The sequence below is a fragment of the Chelonoidis abingdonii genome, chromosome 21 (genome assembly GCF_003597395.2).
Source record: "Chelonoidis abingdonii isolate Lonesome George chromosome 21, CheloAbing_2.0, whole genome shotgun sequence".
NCBI lineage: Eukaryota > Metazoa > Chordata > Testudines > Testudinidae > Chelonoidis > Chelonoidis abingdonii.
Window position 1 is genome coordinate 7,470,430 of NC_133789.1, and position 22,365 is coordinate 7,492,794.

The 22,365-nt window shown below is 55.4% G+C and overlaps 2 protein-coding genes across 3 annotated transcripts; one reads left to right on the top strand and one right to left on the bottom strand.

Moving 5' to 3' along the window:
- Positions 1 to 225: 225 nt before the first annotated feature.
- SGCA (sarcoglycan alpha) lies at positions 226 to 20,846 on the top strand. Of its 2 annotated transcripts, XM_032791511.2 has the most exons (10): positions 226 to 294; positions 2,013 to 2,147; positions 4,794 to 4,948; positions 5,488 to 5,560; positions 5,887 to 6,085; positions 6,521 to 6,683; positions 8,295 to 8,503; positions 9,201 to 9,227; positions 19,795 to 19,980; positions 20,760 to 20,846. In XM_032791511.2, the coding sequence occupies exons 1-10, from the start codon at positions 255 to 257 to the stop codon at positions 20,761 to 20,763; spliced, it is 1,191 nt and encodes a 396-aa protein (XP_032647402.1). In that variant the 5' UTR covers positions 226 to 254; the 3' UTR covers positions 20,764 to 20,846. The 2 variants fall into 2 exon arrangements, with proteins under 2 accessions (XP_032647402.1, XP_032647403.1); XM_032791512.1 differs by lacking the exon at positions 20,760 to 20,846 and having other exon boundaries at positions 19,795 to 19,984.
- On the bottom strand, positions 12,196 to 12,861 carry LOC142045796 (uncharacterized). The gene has a single exon (XM_075059563.1). The coding sequence runs from the start codon at positions 12,859 to 12,861 to the stop codon at positions 12,196 to 12,198; it is 666 nt and encodes a 221-aa protein (XP_074915664.1).
- Positions 20,847 to 22,365: the final 1,519 nt, after the last annotated feature.

The window sequence follows — 22,365 nt, forward strand, 5'->3', positions numbered from 1 at the left end:
TAGAGAACAAGGCGCTGAGCAGTCAGGTTAATCAGCTCTCCTGTTATAACCCCCTGGGCACACACCCCCTGGGCACATACCCAGCGGCACCTGGCTCCCCTGGGGCTGTTAGCCAGACAGCCAGCTCTGGAGCTCAGTCCCAGCTTGTCTAGACTCTCCCCACCCCATCCCCTCCTCGCCTTGTCTGTCCTGACGGCCTGTCCCTGTCGATCAGAGCGCGGGTTTGGCTGGATTCCCAGGCAAACGGGGCAAAGATGGCAGGACGGAGGCTGCTGTGGACTCCTTTCCTTACGGGCAAGTAACGTCTTCTCTCTGCCCTGGGGTTTCTCTGCAGCGAGGGGAGGGGGGATGTAGCTGTGTGGCAGAGCCCTGGGGCTTGGGGGGCTGGGGGAGATATCCCAGGAGCCAGCCTAAAGGCCCAAACAAGGAGAGGAAGGGGGTAGGGCAGGCTATTCTTAGCATGACACACGGTGCTCAATACAATGCCCTTCCCTAGGGGCGAGGGGTACACAGACAGACACCCGCCCTGCTGCTGGCCCCAGCCCGGAGAGCCACGGGCGACTAGCAAGGAGAATCCAGAAACTCGGACCAGCCCAAGCAGCACCAGCTAAATATAGCCAGAGGCGCCTGTGCCCCAAGCTGCAGGCGGAGTGGGACGGGTTTGACTTCCATACAGGCCAGATCCATCCCCCAGTCCCCCCGTCTCCGCAAGGCGGAGAGGCAGGAGGTTTCTGTGGGAAGGTGGTGCAGAGCCAATTGAGTTCAGAAGCAGCTGGTGGCCTGAAGCTGGGTCTCACTCTAAGCTTGGGGGGGTTCTGGCTGGGGTCCAAGCTCCCCGCGGGGGCTCAGGAGGGCCTATTTGGGGGACTGTAGTTTGATCTGTGGAGGCTGTTATAAGGTGACGAGGTGTACACCCAGTTGAAAAGGGACCCTGGTGGCTCCGGTCAGCACTACCGACCGGGCCGTTAAAAGTCCAGTTGGCGGTGCTGTGGAGCTAAGGCAGGCTAGTCGCTACCTGTCCTGGCACCGCACTGGGCCCCGGAAGCGGCCACCAGTCCGGCTTCTAGGCGGGGGGGCCCCGGGGCACTGCGTGCTGCCCCCACCCCAAGCACCGGCTCTGCACTCCTATTGGTCAGGAACCGCTGTGGGGGCGGTGCCTGCAGGCAAGAGCAGTGCAAAGAGCCGCCTGCTGTGCCTCTGCAAGGAGCCAGACCTGCTGGCTGTTTCCAGGGCGCAGCGCAGAGTCAGGATAGGCAGGAAGTGTGCCTTAGCCCCCCCCGGCCCCCACTGCGCCGCTGACCGGGTGCTACTGGAAGTAAGCCTGCACCCCAACACCCTGGCCCAGCCCTGATCCCCCCCAATCCAGAGCCTTCTCCTGCACCCCAAACCCCCCACCCCCACCCCAGAGCCTGCACCCCCAGATGGTGCACTCACTCCCCCAGCCCGGAGCCCCCTCCCACACCCTTAACCCCTCATTTCTGGCCCCACCTCAGAGCCCACACCCCCAGTTAGAGCCCTCACCCCCTCCACACCCCAACTCCCGGCCCCAGCCTAGTGAAAGCGAGTGAGGGTAGGGGAGAGCGAGCCATGGAGGGAGGGGCAATGTAGTGAGCGAGGGACAGGGCCTTGGGGCAGGGGGTGTGGCCTCAGGGAAAGGGCGGGGCTTGGGTGTTCGATTAGAAATTTAGCAACCCCAAGCTGCTCCCTCCCCTTGGGCTCTTGAGTTGGGTGTTTGATCCCCAAGTCTCTCAGTGCTTGGAAGAGGGAGGTGCCGAGCTGCTCCCTCTTTGACACAGAAGGAGGGGTCAGCTTGCCCAAGATCACCCAAGCTCTGTGGACTCACAGGCCCCAGCCACATCTACGCTGCCACACCGTCCCCCCAAGCTCCTCGTCTGGCTGGTTGCCCCTTGCACCCCTTGTGTCCTCCTGGCTGGACCTGGGGGAGCCCACCTGGCCACAAGGATGCTCGCATTCCACCAGGCCGCCGGTTGTAACCCCGTCCCTCCCCGCAGCCGTGTTCCTGGCTGGGATCCTGGCTGCTCTCCCCGATCGGAACGTCTCCCCGGTGGCCGGAGCCATCTTCGTCCATGAGCTGAAGAGGGAGCATTTCCAGGGGGCCTTTCCCTCCATCCGCAAGAACTACAGCGGTGAGTGAGTGTGCCGGGAGGGTCTCACAGCCCCATGCCTGCCCTGGCCCCACGCAAACGGCTTCCTGCATTCCTCCTGTCAGCTCAGCCTCATAACCGGCCCACGAGGAGGGCTCTCCACCGGGAACTGGGTCCAAAGGTGGCTGGTATCATCTCTGTCCACCCCCAACATGGACTGACCAAGCAGTACGACTAACAGCAAATGTATAGATCAGCCCTTCATGTACCCCAATATCTAATCTAATCTGTCACCATACACTTCCCATCTATATCTAATCTATCGACATAGCCCAATATTAATCTAATCTATCTATCCCCATACACCCCCAATATCTAATCTATCCCCATACACACTCATCTATCTATATACATATCCCAGTATTAATCTAATCTATCACCAGACACCCACCAACATCTAATCTATCTATCCCCATACACCCCCAATATTTAATCTATCCCCATATGCCCCCAATATCTCTATCCATCCCCATACATGCTCATCTATATACATATCCTGTGACACAGCATGGCCAGAGGGCAGCATGAGAGTGTTAGCAGGGGGCCTTATTCCCTGCCAAGGGAGGAAGGTTTGCTTTAGATTAACTAGAACACCTGACTCCAATTAGAGCACCCTGACTCAGTCAATGTGATAGAAACCCCTTGCTCAGTCATAACAGTGTGGAGTTTGAAGGAGCGAAGGTTTGATGGAGCAGAATGGCAGGTTGCAGAAGAAAGAGTTTGATAAGAGAAGAAATAGATAGAGTTTGGAGAGTGCTTGTGGTAGGATTGTGAGAGATCCAAAGAAGAAACCAGCTAGGTAGATGGGGGCACCAAGGCTGTGTAGAAGGGCAGGCAAGAACCCTTCACAAGCTGAATGGATAGAGAGGGATAACCTCAGGGGAAAGGAACCGCCTGAAGTTCAAGTGGTTCAGCACAATCCCTAGACGGCACCTGGGTCGGGACACTGGGTAGAGGGTGGGCTCAGGTCCCTCCTTCTGCAGTCCTCCCAACTCGCCTTCCAAGGGCTACTAGTGGAAGGAATAAGAACTGGTTCACCTAGGCAGGAGTCATATAGCCCTGACACACCCCAGGAGAAAGAAGCGTGAGACCGCCAGCAGAACCGTCCTAGGCCAATTTGCTCATGCAATAAACTTGACAATCAATTCAATCTATCACCAGAAGCACCCATCTATTTATCCCCGTACACCTGATATCCTGTCACGGAGTCCTGGGCAACATGCTCTGGAACTGCTCCACAGAACCAGTCAGGACTTGGGAGCCCTCCTCCCCTTGAAGCAGAACTTGTTTCAGGGAAAGAAGCCTCACACAGTCTTCACCGCGTGGGCTCTCCCTTGGAGGCATATCAGCAATCCACTGCTGCCCTGCCGTTGCTTCCCACAACGCAGGAGCCCTAGCCCAGGCGGGGCCTGGGGAGCCACAGGGATCTTGTTCCTAGCAACCCGCTACTTTTGCGATGTCAGCAGTACCATCGAGCTCTCACCAGCAAAAACAGAGGTTTATAACTCGATGCACAGTAACAGGGTCTAACAAGAAAGCTTTAGACCCTACAGCGAAACCAGACAACACCCGAGCCCGGTCCATTCGTGGCCGAGGCAGATGAAGCCGAGACCTCCTACAGGTCCCCGCCTTTCACTCCATCAATGCACTTCTCTCAGCTAAGCTCGCAGACTAACTCCCTCCCTCCAGCCCCTTCTCGCTCTCAGGCTCCTTTCCGGTGACCAGAGGTCACCTGATCCTGTTCGTCTCACCTAGACTTCAGTTTGCACCTTGCAGAGGAGGGGCCCAGGCCATCAGCTGCTAGGAGACAGAGTGCCAGGCATTTAGGTGCACTGGCCCTTTGCTCTGCAGCAATCACACACCCTTATCCCACCACCTAGATACTTAAGAACTGCCTAGGGGACACTGAGGCACCAACACAGTATTCAGAGCAAACATTAAGAACAGTCCCAGTTCGTCACATCAGTACCGGCAATTTGCCACAATCCCAATATTAATCTATCACCAGACACCCCCATCTATTTATCCCCGTACACCCTGATATCAGTCTAACCATCCCCATATACACTCATCTATCTACATATTCTAATATTGATCTAACCTATCATCACCTTACACTTCTCTCTGTCACCATACATACCCCAACATCTGTCCGGCTGCAGTATCTCTCTCTCATATACTGCAATCTACCATTATTATTGTTCATTCTGAGTAGCTCTTACTCTGGGTCAGGTCCTTTCCAGCCATTCAGTAAGGGCCGGTCCCTGCTTGGAGGCGCTCGCCGTGGAAGGACAGGCGGACAAGCCGAGGATAGGGAAGGGGACCAGCATCTCTCCAGCTTCTCTCTAGTCACCCCTGGGAGCTCTGGGGGGAGCGGTCCACACAGCAATGCAGGACGGGGCTCCATATACGAGCCAGGCCATGGGGTAGGAACTGGCTCCATGGAAGGTCCCATCGCTGTTGGGGTGGTACGAAACTTGGGATGCTGGGATGGTGTCTCCCCTGTCTGCCTCTCCTCGGCTCCCCTCCCTTCTCCCCAGGAAGTCCACTGGTACTGATTTTACATGGAAGGCGCCCAGATACTGTGGTGATGGGCAAACCATGTGCATGTGTAACGGACCCTTTCAGAGATCCCGTCCGACACCCCCATCACCTTCCATGCCCAGCTGCTGGGATACCCCGACCTGCCCAGGTGGCTGCGGTACACCCAACGCGGGCCGTACCGGACAGGTTATCTCTACGGGTCGCCCACCATGAAGGACGTCGGCAGGCAGCTCATCGAGGTACGGGGCTGGTGCTGACCCCCGCAGAGCCCTGGGGCACTGGATGCTGTTGGGAGTGGTGTGGGCGTATGGGGCTGGAGGGGGGTTCTGGTGGCCTTGGTTGCCGTGTGTGTGTGTGTCTGAGGGAGTAAAGACCGATGTTGCTGGGGGCGGGCGGTGCCTGGCTGTGTCGGCGTAGCCATGGGGGGCAGTAAACGCTTGGTAATCTTGACTAAATCTAACACAATAAAGCTAAACAGCTCCAAAGTCCTATGGAGACCTGAGCAGGCCGCAGCCTGGGGGCTCCCTTCCTTTTATGCCCAGGGCAGCCCCCTATTGACCAGGCTGCTGGAGATGCTGTCTGGCACTCGTGAGCTATCTCCCCACTCAAGGACAACAGGGCAAACCCCCTGGAGCTTGGATTTCTCTGGCGCCTGCCCGTGCCTGCCATTTCAGCCAACCTCCGCAGCAGGAGATGGCCGAAGTGGGACATGACCTGGCCGGCGGGCATTTTGTTCCATGTGAGGATCCGAAACAATTTCTTCTTCTCCATATGGCAGGTGACAGCGTATAATAGACACACCTATGAGACTGTGCGGCAAAGGGTCATCTTCACCATTGTCCCCGCCCCAGGTAACGCCTCCACCTTCCCTACCATTGCTACCCATACCCCTTTCCTTGCAACCAGCTTATCCCAGGCCCATCACCATCCCCTCGCCTGGGCAGAGCAAGGAGGAGCCAACAGCCCTGACCTGATGGTGCAGCGCTGGACCCATCTGCCATGTCAAGAAAGTGATACCGCCCAGCCTTCCCAGCATCCACTGGAGCGTGCCCCTTCCCCTAGGCACCTAAGCATGATGCCAGAGGTCCTGGCTGTAAGACTCCAAGGCCTTTATGAGGTTGTTGCAGGTCCAACCTCAATGTCTTCCCAACGGGGTCTTTCTGCTCCCTCATTGCAGACACCCAGATGCCGTACCAGGCGGAGTTTTTTGTGAAGAACCGAGACGTGGAGGAAGTGCTGCCGACGGACGCACAGAAGCAGTTCCAGCAAGCCCTGGACATCATGCTGGAGCAGAAGGACTGGAGTATCATCAACATCACATCGGCCTTGGACCGGGGAGGCCGTGTTCCCCTGCCCATCGAGGGCAGGAAGGAGGGGTAGGGAGAGGGACCTTTCCCATAGAACATCAGCTGTGACGGGACAGACTACTAACAACCCAGTGGCTTTCATGGTTCTGTTCCTTCTCGAGGTTGCCCAGTGCAAGGGCTCCTGGGAGCCCCCAGGCTGGCCCCTCAGCTTACACTTCTGGGACACTCCTTAGAGCCAGGGCTTGGTCCATGGGGCCAAAGGGTTCCTAGGCTGGTTCTACCAGTCAGAGAGCTCCCAGACTGTTCCCCACAGCCAAGGGGCTCTCGGACTTTTCCCCACAGCTGTGGGGTTCCTGGACCATTCCCAATGGCTGGGGGGCTCCCAAGATGCTCCCCACAGCTTCTCTAGCTGAGGTAGGCTGGGGCAGCCAGGATCAACATTCTCGTGAGCTGTTACACCTCTTCCTCCCACCATTCTTGTCCCTCTGTGCATCTTCTCCCCAGGGTTTACATCAAGGTGGGCTCCCGCAGGCCTTTCTCTGACTGCCTGCTGGAGACCAAGTCCTTCGACAACCAGTTCAGGTGCAGCTTGGATCAGCAGCCGGTCATTACCTGCTACGACAGCTTTAGCCCTCAATTCAGAGTCGACTGGTGCAACATTACTTTGGTGAGGGGCTTTGACAATGTCTGCATTGGTCGGGGTGTCTCGCATCCACCCCTTACTACCGGGGTTGGGGAGGGGGAGGAATCGTGGCCCAGCGAAATCTATGGGAGTTTTTCCACAGATTTCACCTGGGTTTCCTAGATCCCCTGCCCCAAAGCTGGCATCCCATCTTAGTGCACTAGGAGATGCCACCGATTACATATCTCTGTGCAACAGCAAAGGTGAATCTTAGGACCTCGCACGGTTGATTGGGAATTGTGCTGGGAATCAGGAGACTTGGTTCTGTTCTTGCCTCTGCTACTGACCTGCTCCGTGACCTCAGGCAAGTCTCTTCCCCTCCCATCCTTGTCTATTTAGGCCATAAGCTCTCTGGGCAGGGGCTGGCTCTCGCAATGGCCTAGTCCACACACAAAGCTGCACCTGGTTTAACTAAATAGGTGCCTTTACTTAAATGGATGCAACCTCTGTGTGTAGCCTGGCCTTTGTGCGCCTGTACAGCCCCTAGCACAGCAGGGCCGTGATCTCAGTTGGGGTCTCTAGGTGCTGCTAGAAGCCAAATGCCAGGTCTCAGTAAAAGGGAGGGCGATGCTGTGCAGAGGGGCGCTTTACGCCGCAGCGGGACGCTAGCCACGGAGAAAGAGGAACTCTCTGCAGCGTAACAACAAATCAAACTGTCGTGTTCCCAGGAAATCCCCAGTAACTCAGCTCCCGAATGTATAGAGCCAGCCACACTGCTCCTTTCCGCCAGCAGAGGGAGGCGGCTCCTTTGGAGAGGGGTTGTAGGGGGGCTGTGCCAGGCCCTCATGCAGGGTCTGAACCATGGGGCTGGCACAGTCTCATCAAGTCCAGGGGGTGGGGGGGCTGGCAGGGGATAACTGCAGATGCTTATGGGCAAATCCCAGAGGAGTCGATAGGAAACGTTCCCCTGGCTGTTCAGCTCCCGATCCACTTTATGGGATTTAATAGGATGTTTCACTAAAGCTCTCCTCCCGCTGCCGCAGTCAAATGGCAACCATTATTATTAGGGATCTGTATTAGGGCAGTGCCACCTAGTGGCCCCAACTCAGACGAAGGCCCCGGTGGGCCAGGGGCTGGACCCGCAGCGTGAGTGGCAAAGGGCTGACAGGCAAAGGAAGAGCCGAGCCCTGTTTTACAGCCGGGGAACGAAGATGCAGGAAGATGGGGGTGGCCAGGGAGTGTGCGGCACCACCGGGGTACATGCCTGTTCTCCAGAGTCTCAGTTCACTGCCTTAAACTTCAGCCCACCATCCTTTACTTCCTAAGTCCATAGTCACTTCTAGGGATCCCGAGAAGTCTCATCTCTATTCAGTCCTCCATGGGGGAGGCTTCTCTGGTTTCACGCCCCTGCTCTCCTCTCCATCCTGGACCAGAGAAATCCCGTATGGCTAGAACTCATCTCTGTGCAACAAGGCCTTGGCGTGACTCAAGCCCAGAAAGCCTCACATTGTTCTGCTGGCAGCGAGCGCTACCGTCGGCCTGTATAAACTCTACTTCCAGGGCGGCTGCCGAGACAGCTTCCCCCCACCCCCCTGAGAGACCATGATCGATCCTGATGGTGTTCTGGCTCCTTCTCTTTCTCCTCTTCTCCTTCAGGTCGATCTCTCCAGCCTCAGCGTCACGGAGCGGATGCCCGTCTGGGGCGACGGGGTGCTGGAAGATGACAGCGAATACAACCCCCCCACGGACTCCCCGGAGAAGGCGTTCTTGTCTGACTATCTGCTGACCATCTTGCTACCTCTGCTGGTGGCCCTCCTGCTCTGCCTCCTCCTGGCCTACATCATGTACTGTAGGAGGGAGGGCGTGTAAGTTGTGCAGATGCCCCTGGAGCCAGGAAATGGGAAGGGATGAAGCAATCAGCTGGAGATCCCCCCTTCCCCCATCTGATTGGGGTGCTCAGGATTTCCTGGTTTGCTGATGGCTGGAGCCCCCTGGGGCTGAATGAAATCCACCCTTGCCAAAGCACTTAGCACCCTAAGGGCTGCAGATGTGCCTGGATTTTCAGCTGGCCCCTATGCTCTGGGATGAATTTCCCCCCTCTCTGGGAAACTGATCATGCCCCCATCTGTCACAGTGGCGGGGAGAGAGCTCAGCTCCCGCAGCTCATCTTTTGTCACATCTTATGGCCTCTTACATACTTCTAACAGCTGAGCTCATGCTGCAGGTAAATTTCTTGGCTCAATTGTCGCAACAGCCCCCCTTCAGCCACTTGTGCCGCAGGACGATCTCCACTAGCTGTGAGCTGTACTGGGGCTATGACACACAGCAGCTCTGAGTCCCTCCAACGGAGGGCAATGGTGCGCACCCACTTCACTTCTTGCTGCGCTTCACGTGGCTGGGGCCAGCCAGGCTGTCTATAAACACTTGCTCAAGGGTTATTTTAAAGTTATGCTTTATCTCTGCTGGGGCCTGGCGGCAAAGTGGGCTTAGCTGATGTCAATTTTAAGCTCAGCTCTTGGCAATGTCTCATGACCCCTTTCACCTTTCTTTCCCCCCCGGTAGGCACAAAAGGGATCTGAAGACTTCTGAGTAAGTGATTCAGTGCTCACCATTGTGTCTGCATGGGTGTGGGTGAGGTTTGTGTGGCTGATTGGTGCGTGTGTGCGTGCCTGCCTTGTGTGGGGTACGCTTGTGAGTTTTCTGCCTGTTTGTGTTTTAACACGTTTCTGGGCTTAGGCAGGAGCCCAGGCTCTGGGATTCCACAAGGGGGGGGGGGGGAAAGAGGGTCCCAGAGCCCAAACTGCAGCCCCAGCCCCTCGCCCCCCCCACTGCAATTTTATAGCCCAAGTGTTTGCTGAAGCAGGCCACCCATGGCTGTTTTACTGCAGTGTAGACATAGGTGAAGGTCCTACAGGACCTCACCCTGATCTGGCACCTATGTCATTCCTCCTCTTTCACCGGCTGCTATCAGGTGGGTTTCAGACTCATTCCCACCCTTCATCCCTCCTGGGTGCCAGAGGCCGAGCCTGGCTGTAGGAGAGTTGAAATGCCACCTTGTATTCATGGCAGTGCTAGAATATATGGCTCTGGCTCCCTGGGAAGATCCCTCAGCACCAGCCCTCCTCTTTCTGCCAGGCTTCCTTCTCCCAGTCTTTGGGGGGCCTCCCTTACTGCTTTCTCTTTCTTCTTTCTCACCCTCTTGCCGATTCCAAAGGAGCCCAAAGCTCCTTTGCCTTTTAGCTGTTGCAAGACTCCTTTGGAGACCAGATTCTTGAGCACCCTCTAGAATAGGTGCTTGTTCCTCCTCATGTGGTAGCTGGTGGTCGCAGTTATTGTCACCCTTCAGGGAGAGGCCTGAGCGCCCCTTAGACATGGCTACAGCTTCCACAATAAGCTTGGAGACACTTTGACTCAGTAGCTTGGAAAGGTTGGTATTAGCTAGCTGGCTGGCTGAAGAGCCTAGAACGTGATGGCTTGGGCTGGTTAAGGAGCCTAGAACCGGATGGCATGGGCTGATTTGAAAAGGCGGAATCTATGGACGGGAAGTATCAGTTTTCTCAGTTATCTCTGAATCTGGCTTATCTGAAACCTGAGTGGCTGCATCCAGGCTGGCTGACTCTGAGGACAGGACTTGAGAAGACTCACTCGTATCAGTCATTTTGCTCACTGCTCCTTGCTTGGTGGGCTGGCAGCCAGAGGTCTTTCCTGCCTGTTTACTGTGTATTTTCCAGCTTGAGATGCAGCACCGAACCCTGGAGTGAAGTAGGCAGCCTGGTTGCTCCAGCTCCAGCGCTGTGCAGATCGGCCTCGGTTCAGCAAACCCAGACCCTGGCGTGGGCTCCACTTTCAGACCCATTTCCACAGCTCCTTGGGTTTAATTTCCAGGAATCTGGGTTAGGAGAGGACCCTGGAAAGTGGCTGATTCACTGTTTCCTGAGTGAAAGTGCTGAATTTTTGCAGCTACTTTTCAATTTTGGTTCCTCACAGGCTGACTTAGAGATCCAGGATCCTGGCTTGGCTGCTGTTTTCTTTGAGGACTTTTTCCCTCTAGGATCCTGGGGAAATGGACTCAGCTCGATCCCTCCTGCTAGATTCCAAAAAGTTGGCTCCCACTGATCAAGTCAGCTAGTTCCATGCAAGGTTGCTGGCCTATCACAGATATCCCTGGGCTCCAGGACAACGTGGCGGTAACCATGACAGCAAAGGTGGGCCAGTTGTGATGTCAGAAGGACCCTGTGATGCCCGTGTGTGTATGTGTCACCCCATATCGCAGTTTTCCCAGACTGTGATTTAGAGATTTGAAGGATCTGCCAAGATGTAATTTGTCCAAAGGCCCTTGATTTGATTGAAAGGCTGCCCAGCAGGCCCATGGGCGCGGGGTTCGATGCTTTCCTGCTGCTTGCTGTGGAAGTTCTTCTTATCCAGGGGTGGCAGAAGGCAGCTGACAGGCTCTGTCCTGAGTGCGTGTCTGTGGACATGGGCTGGAGCGGGTCTAAGTGTGTCTGCGATGGAGCGAGAGTCTCCAGAGCAGGAAGCTACTGCGCCTCTGTCAGAGAAAGGGACCCAATCCCTGACATGCCAGCCTGGTCCTCAAGCCAGCTGGCAGCAGGAGCCAGCCCCAGTGCTCATGTGATCAGAATCCAGGGATAAAGGCCAGCGGGTATGTCAGCATCCCGGTCTCTGCCTCCCAGAGGGCACTGCACCCAGCTCACTGAAACAGGCGGGGAAGCCAAATCCCTGGCTAACCAGGGCCAAGTGAAACTCACCAGGCATTTTGTGCCACAGCAGGTGAATCAAGTTACAGCTGGTTCTCATTAATGTGCCCATGAGGTAATATAGTTTACCGGAGCCTTGAAACCAGAGGGATGGGCAGTCTCTAAATACCACTGACACACTGAGGGGGAGGTAGGCACAGAGATGGTTAGGGAAAGCTCTCCTAGGATGCAGTGTGGGCGAGCAGCAAGAACACTAGCTTGGGACTCGGTGGGCCTGGGTGCTAACCCTGGCTCTGCCAGTGACTCATTGCATGACCTTTGGTGAATCACTTCCCCCGTTTCTCCTCCCACTTTAGCCTGCAATCTGACCAGACATCTGTTTGCCTTCCTCCATACTGGCTCCTATGCATGGAAGCCCTCCCCAGTCCAGGCTCTCTCGCCTTCAGGTCCTTCCATAAAGGGCACCTCTTCCCTTGGGGACTATCAATCCCTACTTTTGCAATAACCCAGCACGCCCTTTTTGATCACCGCATGTCGTTTGGGCCTTGGTCCTCTGGCTTATTGGAGTGACAGAGCCTTGCAGAGCCGAGGGTCCCTTGCCCCATGATCAATGCAGCAGCTCAACCAGCAGCAAAGGGGTGCAACTTGCCCCCCGCCCCCATAGCTTGGGAGATGTAAAGGGATCAGAGCCCCACGTGGTGTAAATACATCACCATTCCTTCAACCCCTCCCCCTCTCTTCTCCTGGTGGCAGGTTCCCAAGGATGACCCTGGACATGGGGAGTGTTTAAATACAACCATCATTTTATTTCTCACAGGAGTCAACCTGTGGTAGGGGAGGGTCTATCCCTCAGGCATTGGCTGGCTGCTGCCCCACGTGGCTGGCTGACCGCTTGGCTTCCTTAGAAGATCCATCGTCAGCAGCTGCCCTCTTTCAGCCAGGCTTGTTGCTGCTATGCCAACCTTGAGGGGCCTCTGTCTTTTCTTGGGTGCCTTTTTCTTCTTGTGCCCCGTGCTCATCTTCTTGGCCATCTCCTTGCTGATCCCAAAGGAGCCTGAAGCCCCGGTGCCTTTCAGCTTCTGCAGGAGCCCTTTGGTCACTAGGCTCAACAGCACCCTCTTGAAGTGGGTCTTCTTCTTGGCCATGTCGTAGCCCGTGGCCACGATGATCGTCTTGAGAGCCTGCAGGGAAAGGCCGGTGCGCTTCTTGGAGGTGGCCACAGCCTCCAGGATGAGCTTGGAGAGTCCTTGACTCGGTGGTTTGGACAGCTTGGCGAGGCTGGGGCCAGGCAAGCTGGATGGTTTGGAGATCAGGCTGCCCGATGGCTTGGTCTTTTTGGGGAGACTGGAACCAGATGCCTCAGGCTGTTGGGGGTTCTCATGGGTCTCTGCCGTTGGGTTAGCTGAGCCTATGTCAGCAGAACCTGAGGCTTCTGGATCAGGATTCCCTGAAGCTGGAGTGGCTGAATCCAGGGGAAGAACCTCAGAAGGGTTTTTTGCATCATCCATTTTGCTTGGTATCCTGTACCCCTCTCTTGTCCAAGTCTATGGTCTGCCCCTTCAGACCAACTAAATGTCTGTATTGTCTGTGTGTTCCGGGTTGAGATGTGGGACTCACCAGGTGGCTAAAACCCTGTAGTCCTGCTGTCCCAGGACCGGCTCGCCGTGCGTTGGCCCTGCTCACCCAGCCCAGCCTCTGGCTGGAGTTGCGTGTCCAGCTTTTGACAGCGCTTAGTACAAAAGGATTGGCTTCTAGAGAGGACCCAGGAAAAGCTGCACCCAATGGTTGTGTTTGGGGATGCACTGATTCTTAGCTCTGGCCTTGCAGCCTTCACCTGTCTCGTCCTGGCTGCCTCGCACCTTTTCCCACCAGGTACCCACCTTGTCTGACGCACCGTGCTGGATTCTGGGGCGTGGTCAGCTGTGAGGCTGGAGGCGAAGGTACAGGGCAAGCAAGCAATGAGCTATAAGGCGCAGCCCACTTGGCCACACCTCTTGGGCAGCTAGAACATAGTGGTTGCCATGAGAACGGAGCTTGGTATATTGTGACATCAGGTGCACCCTGTGATGTCTGCATATGAGTGTGTCTGTGCATGGGCACCCTTGTATAAGAGCAGGGTAGTATCCCTTTAAATAGTTTGCAAGCCCGCTAGCGGTGCGCACTGTGTTCTGGTTACGTACAAGGATAAATGGACACAAATCAGATATTAGGAATGGCAATATACACAAACCTGTAGGAGAGCACTTCAACCTCCCTGGCCACACTATAGCAGATTTAAAGGTAGCCATCCTGCAGCAAAAAAACAGGACCAGACTCCAGAGAGAAACTGCTGAGCTTCAGTTTGACACCATCAGCTCAGGATTAAACAAAGACTGTGAATGACTTGCCAACTACAGAACCAGTTTCTCCTCCCTTGGTTTTCACACCTCAACTGCTAGAACAGGGCCTCATCCTCCCTGATTGAACTAACCTTGTTATCTCTAGCTTGCTTGCTAGCATATATATACCTGCCCCTGGAAATTTCCACTACATGCATCTGACGAAGTGGGTATTCACCCACGAAAGCTCATGCTCCAATACGTCTGTTAGTCTATAAGGTGCCACAGGACTCTTTGCTGCTTTTATAGATCCAGACTAACATGGCTACTCCTCTGATACTTGTGTTCTGGTTGTTAGAAGCAGCCAGGTAGAACACTGCAGAACGATTGGCCCTGCCCAAGCCAGCCTGCCATCCGTGGGGTCTGTCGCAGTGTTTCCTCTAATTTTTCCCCACACGTGGGCGGAATGAATTTTGTTATGTGCACCAATATAGTGTGGCACATCACCTCCATATTGGTGCACATAACATTCACATTGTGAGGGTGGGGCCCAGGGGTTCAGAGTGTGGGGACTCAGGGTTGGGGTGCAGGGGTGTGTGTGTGTGTGTGTGTGTGTGTGTGTGTGTGTGAGGGCTCCGGGGTGGGGCCAGGGATGAAGGGCTCAGGGCTGGAGTGCAGGGTTGGGGGGGTGAGGCCAGGGATAGAGGGCTCAGGGCTGGAGTGCAGGCAGGGGTTGAGGGCTCCGACTGGGGGTGCAGGATCTCGATTCTCAGCTCTCTTCCCCCTGCAGCAGCACCTGGGCTGGGGGTGGGGTGGGGTCAGGGGAATGCACCAGCACCCAGGAGAACTTGGAAAGGAAGATTCCAGCAATGGATGTGAAAGATCCTCGCAAGACCCCAACCCTTCAATCCCAGCATCCTGGGCTTGTAGGCATGGGCCTGTGTTCGGCCATAACTCTCAGACTAAAGGGCCACGCACTTGGGCAAGTCATCGGTAGCAGGGATCGAACCTGGGACTTCTCTCAGCTTGAGCTACCAGCAGTTGGGTGCCAGGGTGCTGAATGCAGCAGGGTCAGTGCTCAGGGAAGGAAGCAACCTCTGGCACTGCTCAACAGCAATGTTAGCCAGAGCATGTCCTGAGTGAGCCTGGCTTACACCCCACAGATCCACTGCCCCTAGCCACAGCAGCCCTGGGATTTCCTGGCAGACCCCTCACAGGCCAGAGCCATCCCTGCTGTGCAACTCCACCAGGGAATTGGCTTGACCCAGGGCTGCCTTGGGGAACTCAGCTGGCCCCCTCCGAGTCAGCCAGACCATTCTGCACCCAGAAGAGGTGAAATACAAACAGCCACTTTACTGAACTCTGCTTTCAGCTAGGCTTGAGGGGGCTTCACCCTTCCCATGGCCACATACTGGAGATGACCAGATCTTGGCCACCTTCTTCCTCTTCCCAAAGCAGACCATGGAAAGCGTCTCCTCGATGGTCTTCTCCCCTTTTCTGGATGCCCACTTGTCTTCTTGGTGGCCTTTGCCCTTCCCCTTGGTGGCTTTGGCAGCACCCGAGGCCTGAGTGCCCGTCACCTTCCTCAGGAGCTGCCTGGCCACCAGCCTCGCCAGCACTTTCTTGAAGCGGTGCTTGTTTCTGCCCGTTGCCATGGCGTAGCCTCCAGCCTCAAGGGCCTCCTGGATGGTAGCCAGTGGAACGGGCGGCTTGGAGTTCGCCATGGCCGTCAGGATGGCCTGGGAGAGGCTGGGACACCTTGGTTTGTGCTGCCTGGGGAGCTTTGGCCTGCAAGCCCCAGCTCCAGCAGAAGAAACGGAGCAAGGCTCCTTGCCAGAGGCACTGTGGCTGGTCATTTTGCTCCTTGACCGAGTGTCCTTTGCCCCTCACGGGCAGAGCTGCCCGTTCTCAGGGTCAGTCTGGGCTTGAGGGACAATCACTAGCCCTGAAATATTGTTCTGGGTGTTGGCCCTGTTCGCGATCACTGCAGCTTGTTGACTTTGCTGGTTGGTTTCTCGTTCTCACCATTTGGTCCTGTGCCTCCTGGCTGGGTCTGGCCCCCAGTTCGGCTGCTGCCGTCTCTCTGGGCCTGGTTCCCCCGGGGAGCCCTCGGTCCGGGCTGCTCTAAGGAGGCAGGCGATGGGCAGGTGTGGCTAGCAGGGAGCTGCACAGCCGTTGCCACCCCAGCCTATGAACCCCGGTAACCACGGCAGCCCAGCTGGTGATGTCAGACTAAGTACCCTGATAGCCCGGCCCCACTGGACGGGTTCCCCATGGGGTGCTTTAGGGAGGGACGTGTTGATTTCACCCACCCACGTGTTGATTTCAGTCACCTCCGCCCTGATCCTCCTCAGCATGCCTGAGCACAGGAACGTCCGTCCATGTTCAGCTCTGTGCTGGGGGGGTTCTCTCTGCCCTTGGGGGGGTGGGAGGTGGATCCCTTGGAGACCTGAGGACTCATCCCCTACCTCAGTTCCACTCGCTTTCCCAAAGTGACCTGGTCTCAGGGCAGGGTCTCTACCTTGGGACACAATTGCTCCAAGCATCCCCCAGCAGCTGTACTCAGAGGGATGAGAAATCGGATCTTTCCCTTCAGCCCCATCCAAGGAGTTGGAGCTATTCCGGTCTCTAAAGGTTCCCATGCTGCCCTCATCCCTGCAGTATATGAACACCTTCTGGTCAGGCATTCAGCAACGTAGCCAGCATCTGTTACGTGCGGATCATGTCCTCTCCCCTGGGGAAGGAGAGTGTGGGCAGTGGAGGGTTCTGTTTTTGTAGGGTTGGGTCTTTGAAATGCGTGGGAAGGCAGATGGGAGCAGTGCTCCGCACCTTCCACTCCAAATGCCAGGTCGCTTGGGATGGGCCTTACCTCCTGGGGGAGTTCGCTCCACAGACTGGGACCAGGCCCTGTCAAATTCCATCTGCCCCTCTGGGTTGATCTGACCCCCTCCTCCCCTGGGTGTTCATAAAAGAGAGGTGCCCGAGCACATCTAGGGACTCCACTCCACCTGGTTTCTGCGATCAGCTCTTTGGCCTAAGTTTTCAGCATCATGTACCCCAGGTTGGTCTCCCATCCCCTCGTAGGTGTGACTAGATGCTACTTAGTTCAGAGCCTTACAAAGGCCCCAGTCCCAGGAACACAGGTTCCATTCCACCCCCACCTTCCTTTCTTGGGTTTCAGATGCTTTCCCACCCTTCATCCCTTCTTGGTGCCAGAGGCCGAGTGATAGTTGACATGCAATCTTATATTCATGGCAGTGCTACACCCCTGGCTTTGGAGGTTTTCCCTCCCACTTTGACTGGCTGCTGCTCAGCCTGGCTGGCTAGCGTCCTGGCTCCCTGGGAAGATCCCTCAGCACTAGCCTTCCTCTTTCTGCCAAGCTTCTGGCTACTGCTCTGCTCCGAGCCTTAGGGGGGTCTTCCTCTTTTCTTAGGTGCTGCCTTCTCTTTCTTCTTTCCCACCCCCTTGCTGATTGTGAAGGAATCCAAAGCTCCAGTGCCTTTCAGCTGTCGCAGGAGTGCTTTGGAGACCAGGTTCTCAAGCATCCTCTGGAAATGGTGCTTGTTCCTCCCCCTGTGGTAGCCAGTGGCTACGATAAGCCTGCAGAGAAAGGTCAGAGTGCTTCCTGGGGGGTGGCCATAGCCTCCAGAATGAGCTTGGAGACACCTTGACTTGGTAGCTTGGAAAGGTTGGCAGCAGCTGGCTGGCTGGACAGCCTAGAACCTGATAGCCTGGGCTGGTTGTGGAGACTAGAACCTGATGCCTGTGCGGATTGGAGAAGCTGGAAAATGATGGGGGATTGGAAGTACCAGCGTTCTCAGGTATCTCTGAACCTGGATTAACCAAGGCTCCAGGGTGACTGAATCAGAGGAGGGAACCCAGGAAGACTCACTTGTATCTGTCATTTTGCTCATTGAGGGCACTCTTGAAGGCCAGATGTGGCTGGTAACCATCGGCGCTGTGGTTGGTGCATTGTGGTTGGTGCATTGTGATGTCATAAGAACCGTGTGTGTGTGTGTGTGTGTGTGTGTGTAGCCTTAGGTCAGATTTCCCCATATTGGACTGAGGCCTATTAACCCATTAACAGAAAACATCCCCCTGTCCCAGGCACCTCTTGAGCCCTGACAGATCATTCCACCTAGCTGCCACCTCTAGGGTGGCACATGATGGCTGTTTAACAGCACTCAGCAAAGCTACATGATAGTAATGGCAGGGGAGGAAAACACTGTACCCACTGAACGTACAAGAGGAACTTATAAATTCATTCCGCCTCCCTAATTTGGGCTCAGGAGAGCACAGCCAGCTTGACTTGTGCAAATTATGCTACGAGACCTTGAGTGGCCTGAAGCCGGATTTCCCTTCTTCTCTGAAAGAGGAGCAGGCTGCCCTCAAAGCACAGGGAGGGACTCCAGTTCAAGATGAAGCGGGGGAGGATCAGCCAAGTTCCCAAGCACCAATTCTGTAATCCCACAGAGTTCTCCCCACCCACACAAGGGCCCAGACTGCTGCAGAGGGCTGGGAAGGCATTCAACCCCCAGCCTCCTCCCCTCCTGACTTTCCTCTTCTCATCTCACTTTGAAAGGATTCGCCCAGACACAGGAGAGCTTTTAAATACCCAGATCCCTTTATTAAGCCTCGTTTCACAGCGGAGCCCCGGCGGGGGATGCAGTCCCTCACTCGGCGGCTTGCCGTTTCCTGCCCCGGTGGGCTGGCCGGCTGGCTTTGGAGGACATGTGTTTGGGTGCCTTCCTCCTCCTGGAGGTCTTCTTTTTTTTGCCAGCTCTTTGATCCTTCTTCATGACTTTCTTCTTCTTGCCGGCGTGAAAGGAGCCTGTGGCACCCATCCCAGTCATCTGCTTCAGCAGCCCTTTGGAGACCAGCCCCTTGAGCACCCGCAGGAAATGGGTTTTGTTTCTCACCACGTCGTAGCCGGCCTTGGTGATTATCTTCTTCAGGGCCTCCAGGGAAAGGCCTTGGCATTTTGGGGAGGTGGCCACGGCCCAAAGGATGAGCTCCGAGACACTGGGGCTGGCTTGCTTTGAGGTCGCGGGGGCTCCTGGGCTTGTGGTTGACTCTTGGGACTCTGAGCCCAACGAGGACCCCTCGCAAGGTTCACACAAATCAGTCATTTTGCCGGCCGATAGGAGACGCTGCTCCTTGACTTGCCTTCAGATTGGAGCCACCTCCCGGCTGCCCTGTCCTGTTTCCCACTGGAGGTGCAGCCCCAAACGCTGGAACGAGGCAATATGAGGCGGCTGGCCCTGGCGTAGCTCTCCGGGTTCTCCTCCTCTGATCAGGCTCTGAACGTTCACGCGGAGTCCTGCTTCCCGGGGACCCGCAGCTCGAAAGATGCAGAGGACCCAGAGAAAGAGTCTGTTAACAACCCCTTTATGGAAGCGCTGGGTGATGCCCGTCACACGCGAGGGCTTTAGCTCCTCACGGCTTGGCTCAGCAGGGCCAGTATTCGATTGCCTCTCTTTAATGCTGGAGGTACCCTTGCCTTGTTCCTCTGCTCCCCGAAATCAGGCCCTCTGGTTCCTTGCACAAAGGAGGCTGGCCAGGCAGTGGTGAGCTCCAAGGCAGAGCCCATCCCTGGCCCCAACTGGTAACCGTGGTAGAGCAGCCTGGTGCATTGTGAGGTCAGAGGGGGCCTGTGATGTGTGAGTGTGGCCCAACGTGACTGGTTTCTCCGATGGTCTGTCCATGCAGCTAAGGAATAGTCAGAGATTTTAAAGCAGCAAAGCAAATCGGAGTTCAAATCCCATCTGTGCTATTCCTGCAGAGCTCAGCTCACAAGCGTGTGTGTGTGTGTGTGTGTGTGTGTGTGTGTGTGTGTGTGAGAGAGAGAGAGAAGCTTTTTGGGACGAGGGCCATATCTTTGTCCTGGATTTGTACAGCACCCTGCACGCTGGGGTCTGGGCCCATGATGGGTTCCTAGGGGCTACCATAATACACCTAATACATAACGTACAGCGCCCTACGCACGGGGCCCAGGACTAGAGTTCCAAACTGCTACCAAAATACAAAAGCAATTATTATTCCCCCTCCCCTCCCACCACTGACATCCCCTGTCGCCTGAGTAATTGGGTCCTCTCTGCTCTCCCCCGTCTCTTGGTTGTCAGTGTCCAGATGGTGCATCACAACACAATCCACAGCAACACGGAGGAGCTGAGGCACATGGCCAGCAGCCGGGACGTGCCCCGCCCTCTCTCCACCCTGCCCATGTTCAACGTGCGCACGGGCGAGAGGATCTCCCCACTGCAGGGCCGTCAGGACAGAGCCCACGTCCCGCTCATCCTGGCCCAGCAGTGAGTGTTCCCCGCCTGCCTGGGTCAGGGCCCACTGAGTGGGTTTGATGATTGGTTGGGTTGGGGGCAAAGCTGTGGCCTGAGGCAGGGGGCTCCTCCTCTTTAAGGGTTAAATTGCTCCCCCTGAGCAGTCAGTGGGCTGAAAATAGGGGGAACCAGGGGAGAATCAGGCCTCCCGGGCTTGGTCTGTCATTGCTCTGTGGCCTCTTCCCCCCCAGCAACGAGGCTGCAGGGCAGGTGGAAGGGCTGCGTGGGGAACACCCCACAGCACAGGCCTTGCCTTTCGAAATAGGGGTGTATTAGGCCCCATGGGTGGCCCTACTGACTGATGGGCCCTGGGGCTGTAGCTACGCTACCTTCTCAGCACATGTGGGGTCGATAGGACATAGGGACCGACCCCTTCTAGGGCCAGGACAGCAGTTCAGCCTCTGGGGTCCATAGAGACCTTGGCCTCTCTGCTGGGGCAGCCAGCAAGGGGGTGGGAAGCTGCTGTAGTCAGGTCTCCTGCTTCCTTTGGACTAAAACACTGGATGAAAAGTGTGGCTGTGAAGGCTATTTGAGAGCTGGCCCTTTAACTGAAGGTAGGGTGGCCTAATGATTAGCACACAGGGCTGTGCAGTAGGGGTCTCGAGCTGTAGGCCCTGAGCCACCGCCTGGTCATTTCCTGGCCTGGCTTCCAATATTTACCCAGGCTGAGCTCTTCCGGGGAGGCGGGGGGAGATCTATCCCATGGTAAAGCAGTGCTATTATTAACAAGGCTTTTCTCCCCTTTCCCCCAGGTAAAGACCAGCACGGGGCACTCCTGTCTCTTGACTCCAGGGGATGCGCTGCAACCAGCCAAGGAATCTTTTGTTGACTGGGGAAGATGGGGAAAATCTTGTTTTTCCCCTGTGAAGAGCTAAACAGATCAGTGTGTGTCTGTCCCAAGCAGGAGAGAGGCGGGGAAGTAATAAACAGCAGTGATAGATTAAAACATCAAGCACTGATTCATTAATGCACGTTTTAATATGAAACTCTGTCTTTGTGCTCCAGGCGGCTGCTCCCAGAGGCTGTTCCCCAGGAGATGGGTGTAAGCTGGCAGACCTTTTAGGGTGCTTGCCAGAACAGCAGTTAAGGAGTTAATATTGCCTGCCGCCATAAGGACCTCAGCTAGGGTCACTAGATGTCCCAATTTTATAGGGACAGTCCTGATTTTGGGGTCTTTGTGCAATCACAGGCACCCACCTTTGCACACTGGTGCCCTCCCACCCCCCATATGGCACAAGGGTAGAAACATGCTCATGCAGCTGGGTACGTGGGGACCACGCCATGGTGACCTGGCTTGGGAAAACTAGCGCTTCTCTGTAGCATGGAGCCGGGTAAGGTATTGAAGATCACAGAGGGAGTATGTAAGCTATATAGACACGAGCCAAGATTTCTGGAACCTCATTAGCCAAAGCAGAGGGCTGAATGGAAGAGAGAACTGGGCCTCCAATGGAGAAGTGAACTCTCTCTATATAGCTAGCAGCCCATTTGCAGTGTTATTCTAGCCATGTTGGTCCCAGGATATTAGAGAGACAAGGTGGGTGAGGCAATATCTTTTATTGAACCAACTTCTGGTGGTGAGAGACACAAGATTTCAAGCTCCACGGAGCTCTTCAGGTCTAGGAAAGGTACCAGAGTGGCACAACTAAATACCAGCAAGAACAGATTGTTTAGCATAAGGAGTTAACATATGTTGCAAAACATCCTTCATGCTGAAGTGGGCAGTTAACGCCTCTGTAGTCCAAGGCCAAAAGAGGGCTAGTGGGTTACAGAATGTTGTAACAAGCCATAGTTAAGGCTGTGTTTATGTCAGGGAGGTCCAGCAACAGGTGACAGACCCCTGAGTGGAACCTCCTCAGAGTTCCAGCCACAGGGGACGCTTCGGCGAGCCATGGCAGGGGTGTCCCCTTTTCTCTTTGGGAAATATGGTCACCCTGCCGCAGGCAGAGGGAGAACCCCACAACTCCGAGCCATCACGGTGGTGGGGAAAAACCAGGGAGCCGCAGCAGCAAGAGTCAGACAGGTCACAGCTTCTGGGAATTTTTGTTTCTTGCCCGTCACCTGTCCAGGACTTTTACTAAAAATAACCATGAAAAAAAAATCTTAGCCTTAGTTGTGTGGCATGTTCAACCCGAGAGCTGGTGGAGAAACAGAATTTCCATGAGTTTGGGAAAAAATTAATTCCCAATTGGAACAAAACACCAAATTTCTAAATTTCCAGCAAAAGAAAATTTCTCAAAACCCTTTCGCTTCGTGTCAGTTGTAGGGGTTGGCTTCCTTCCGCTTTGATTACATTTTTTTAAAGCATTTTACAAACCCATGTCCTATGAAATCACTCATAAAATGCTAAAACATTTTAAA

Bases quoted from the DNA above. Each gene is read 5' to 3' on its own strand.
- SGCA (XM_032791511.2), top strand. From the start codon at position 255: ATGGCAGGACGGAGGCTGCTGTGGACTCCTTTCCTTACGG. The intron at 5,561-5,886 runs GTAACGCCTCCA...CCCTCATTGCAG, and splicing joins CACCATTGTCCCCGCCCCAG to ACACCCAGATGCCGTACCAG. The intron at 6,086-6,520 runs GTAGGGAGAGGG...TCTTCTCCCCAG, and splicing joins ATCGAGGGCAGGAAGGAGGG to GGTTTACATCAAGGTGGGCT.
- LOC142045796 (XM_075059563.1), bottom strand. From the start codon at position 12,861: ATGGATGATGCAAAAAACCCTTCTGAGGTTCTTCCCCTGGATTCAGCC.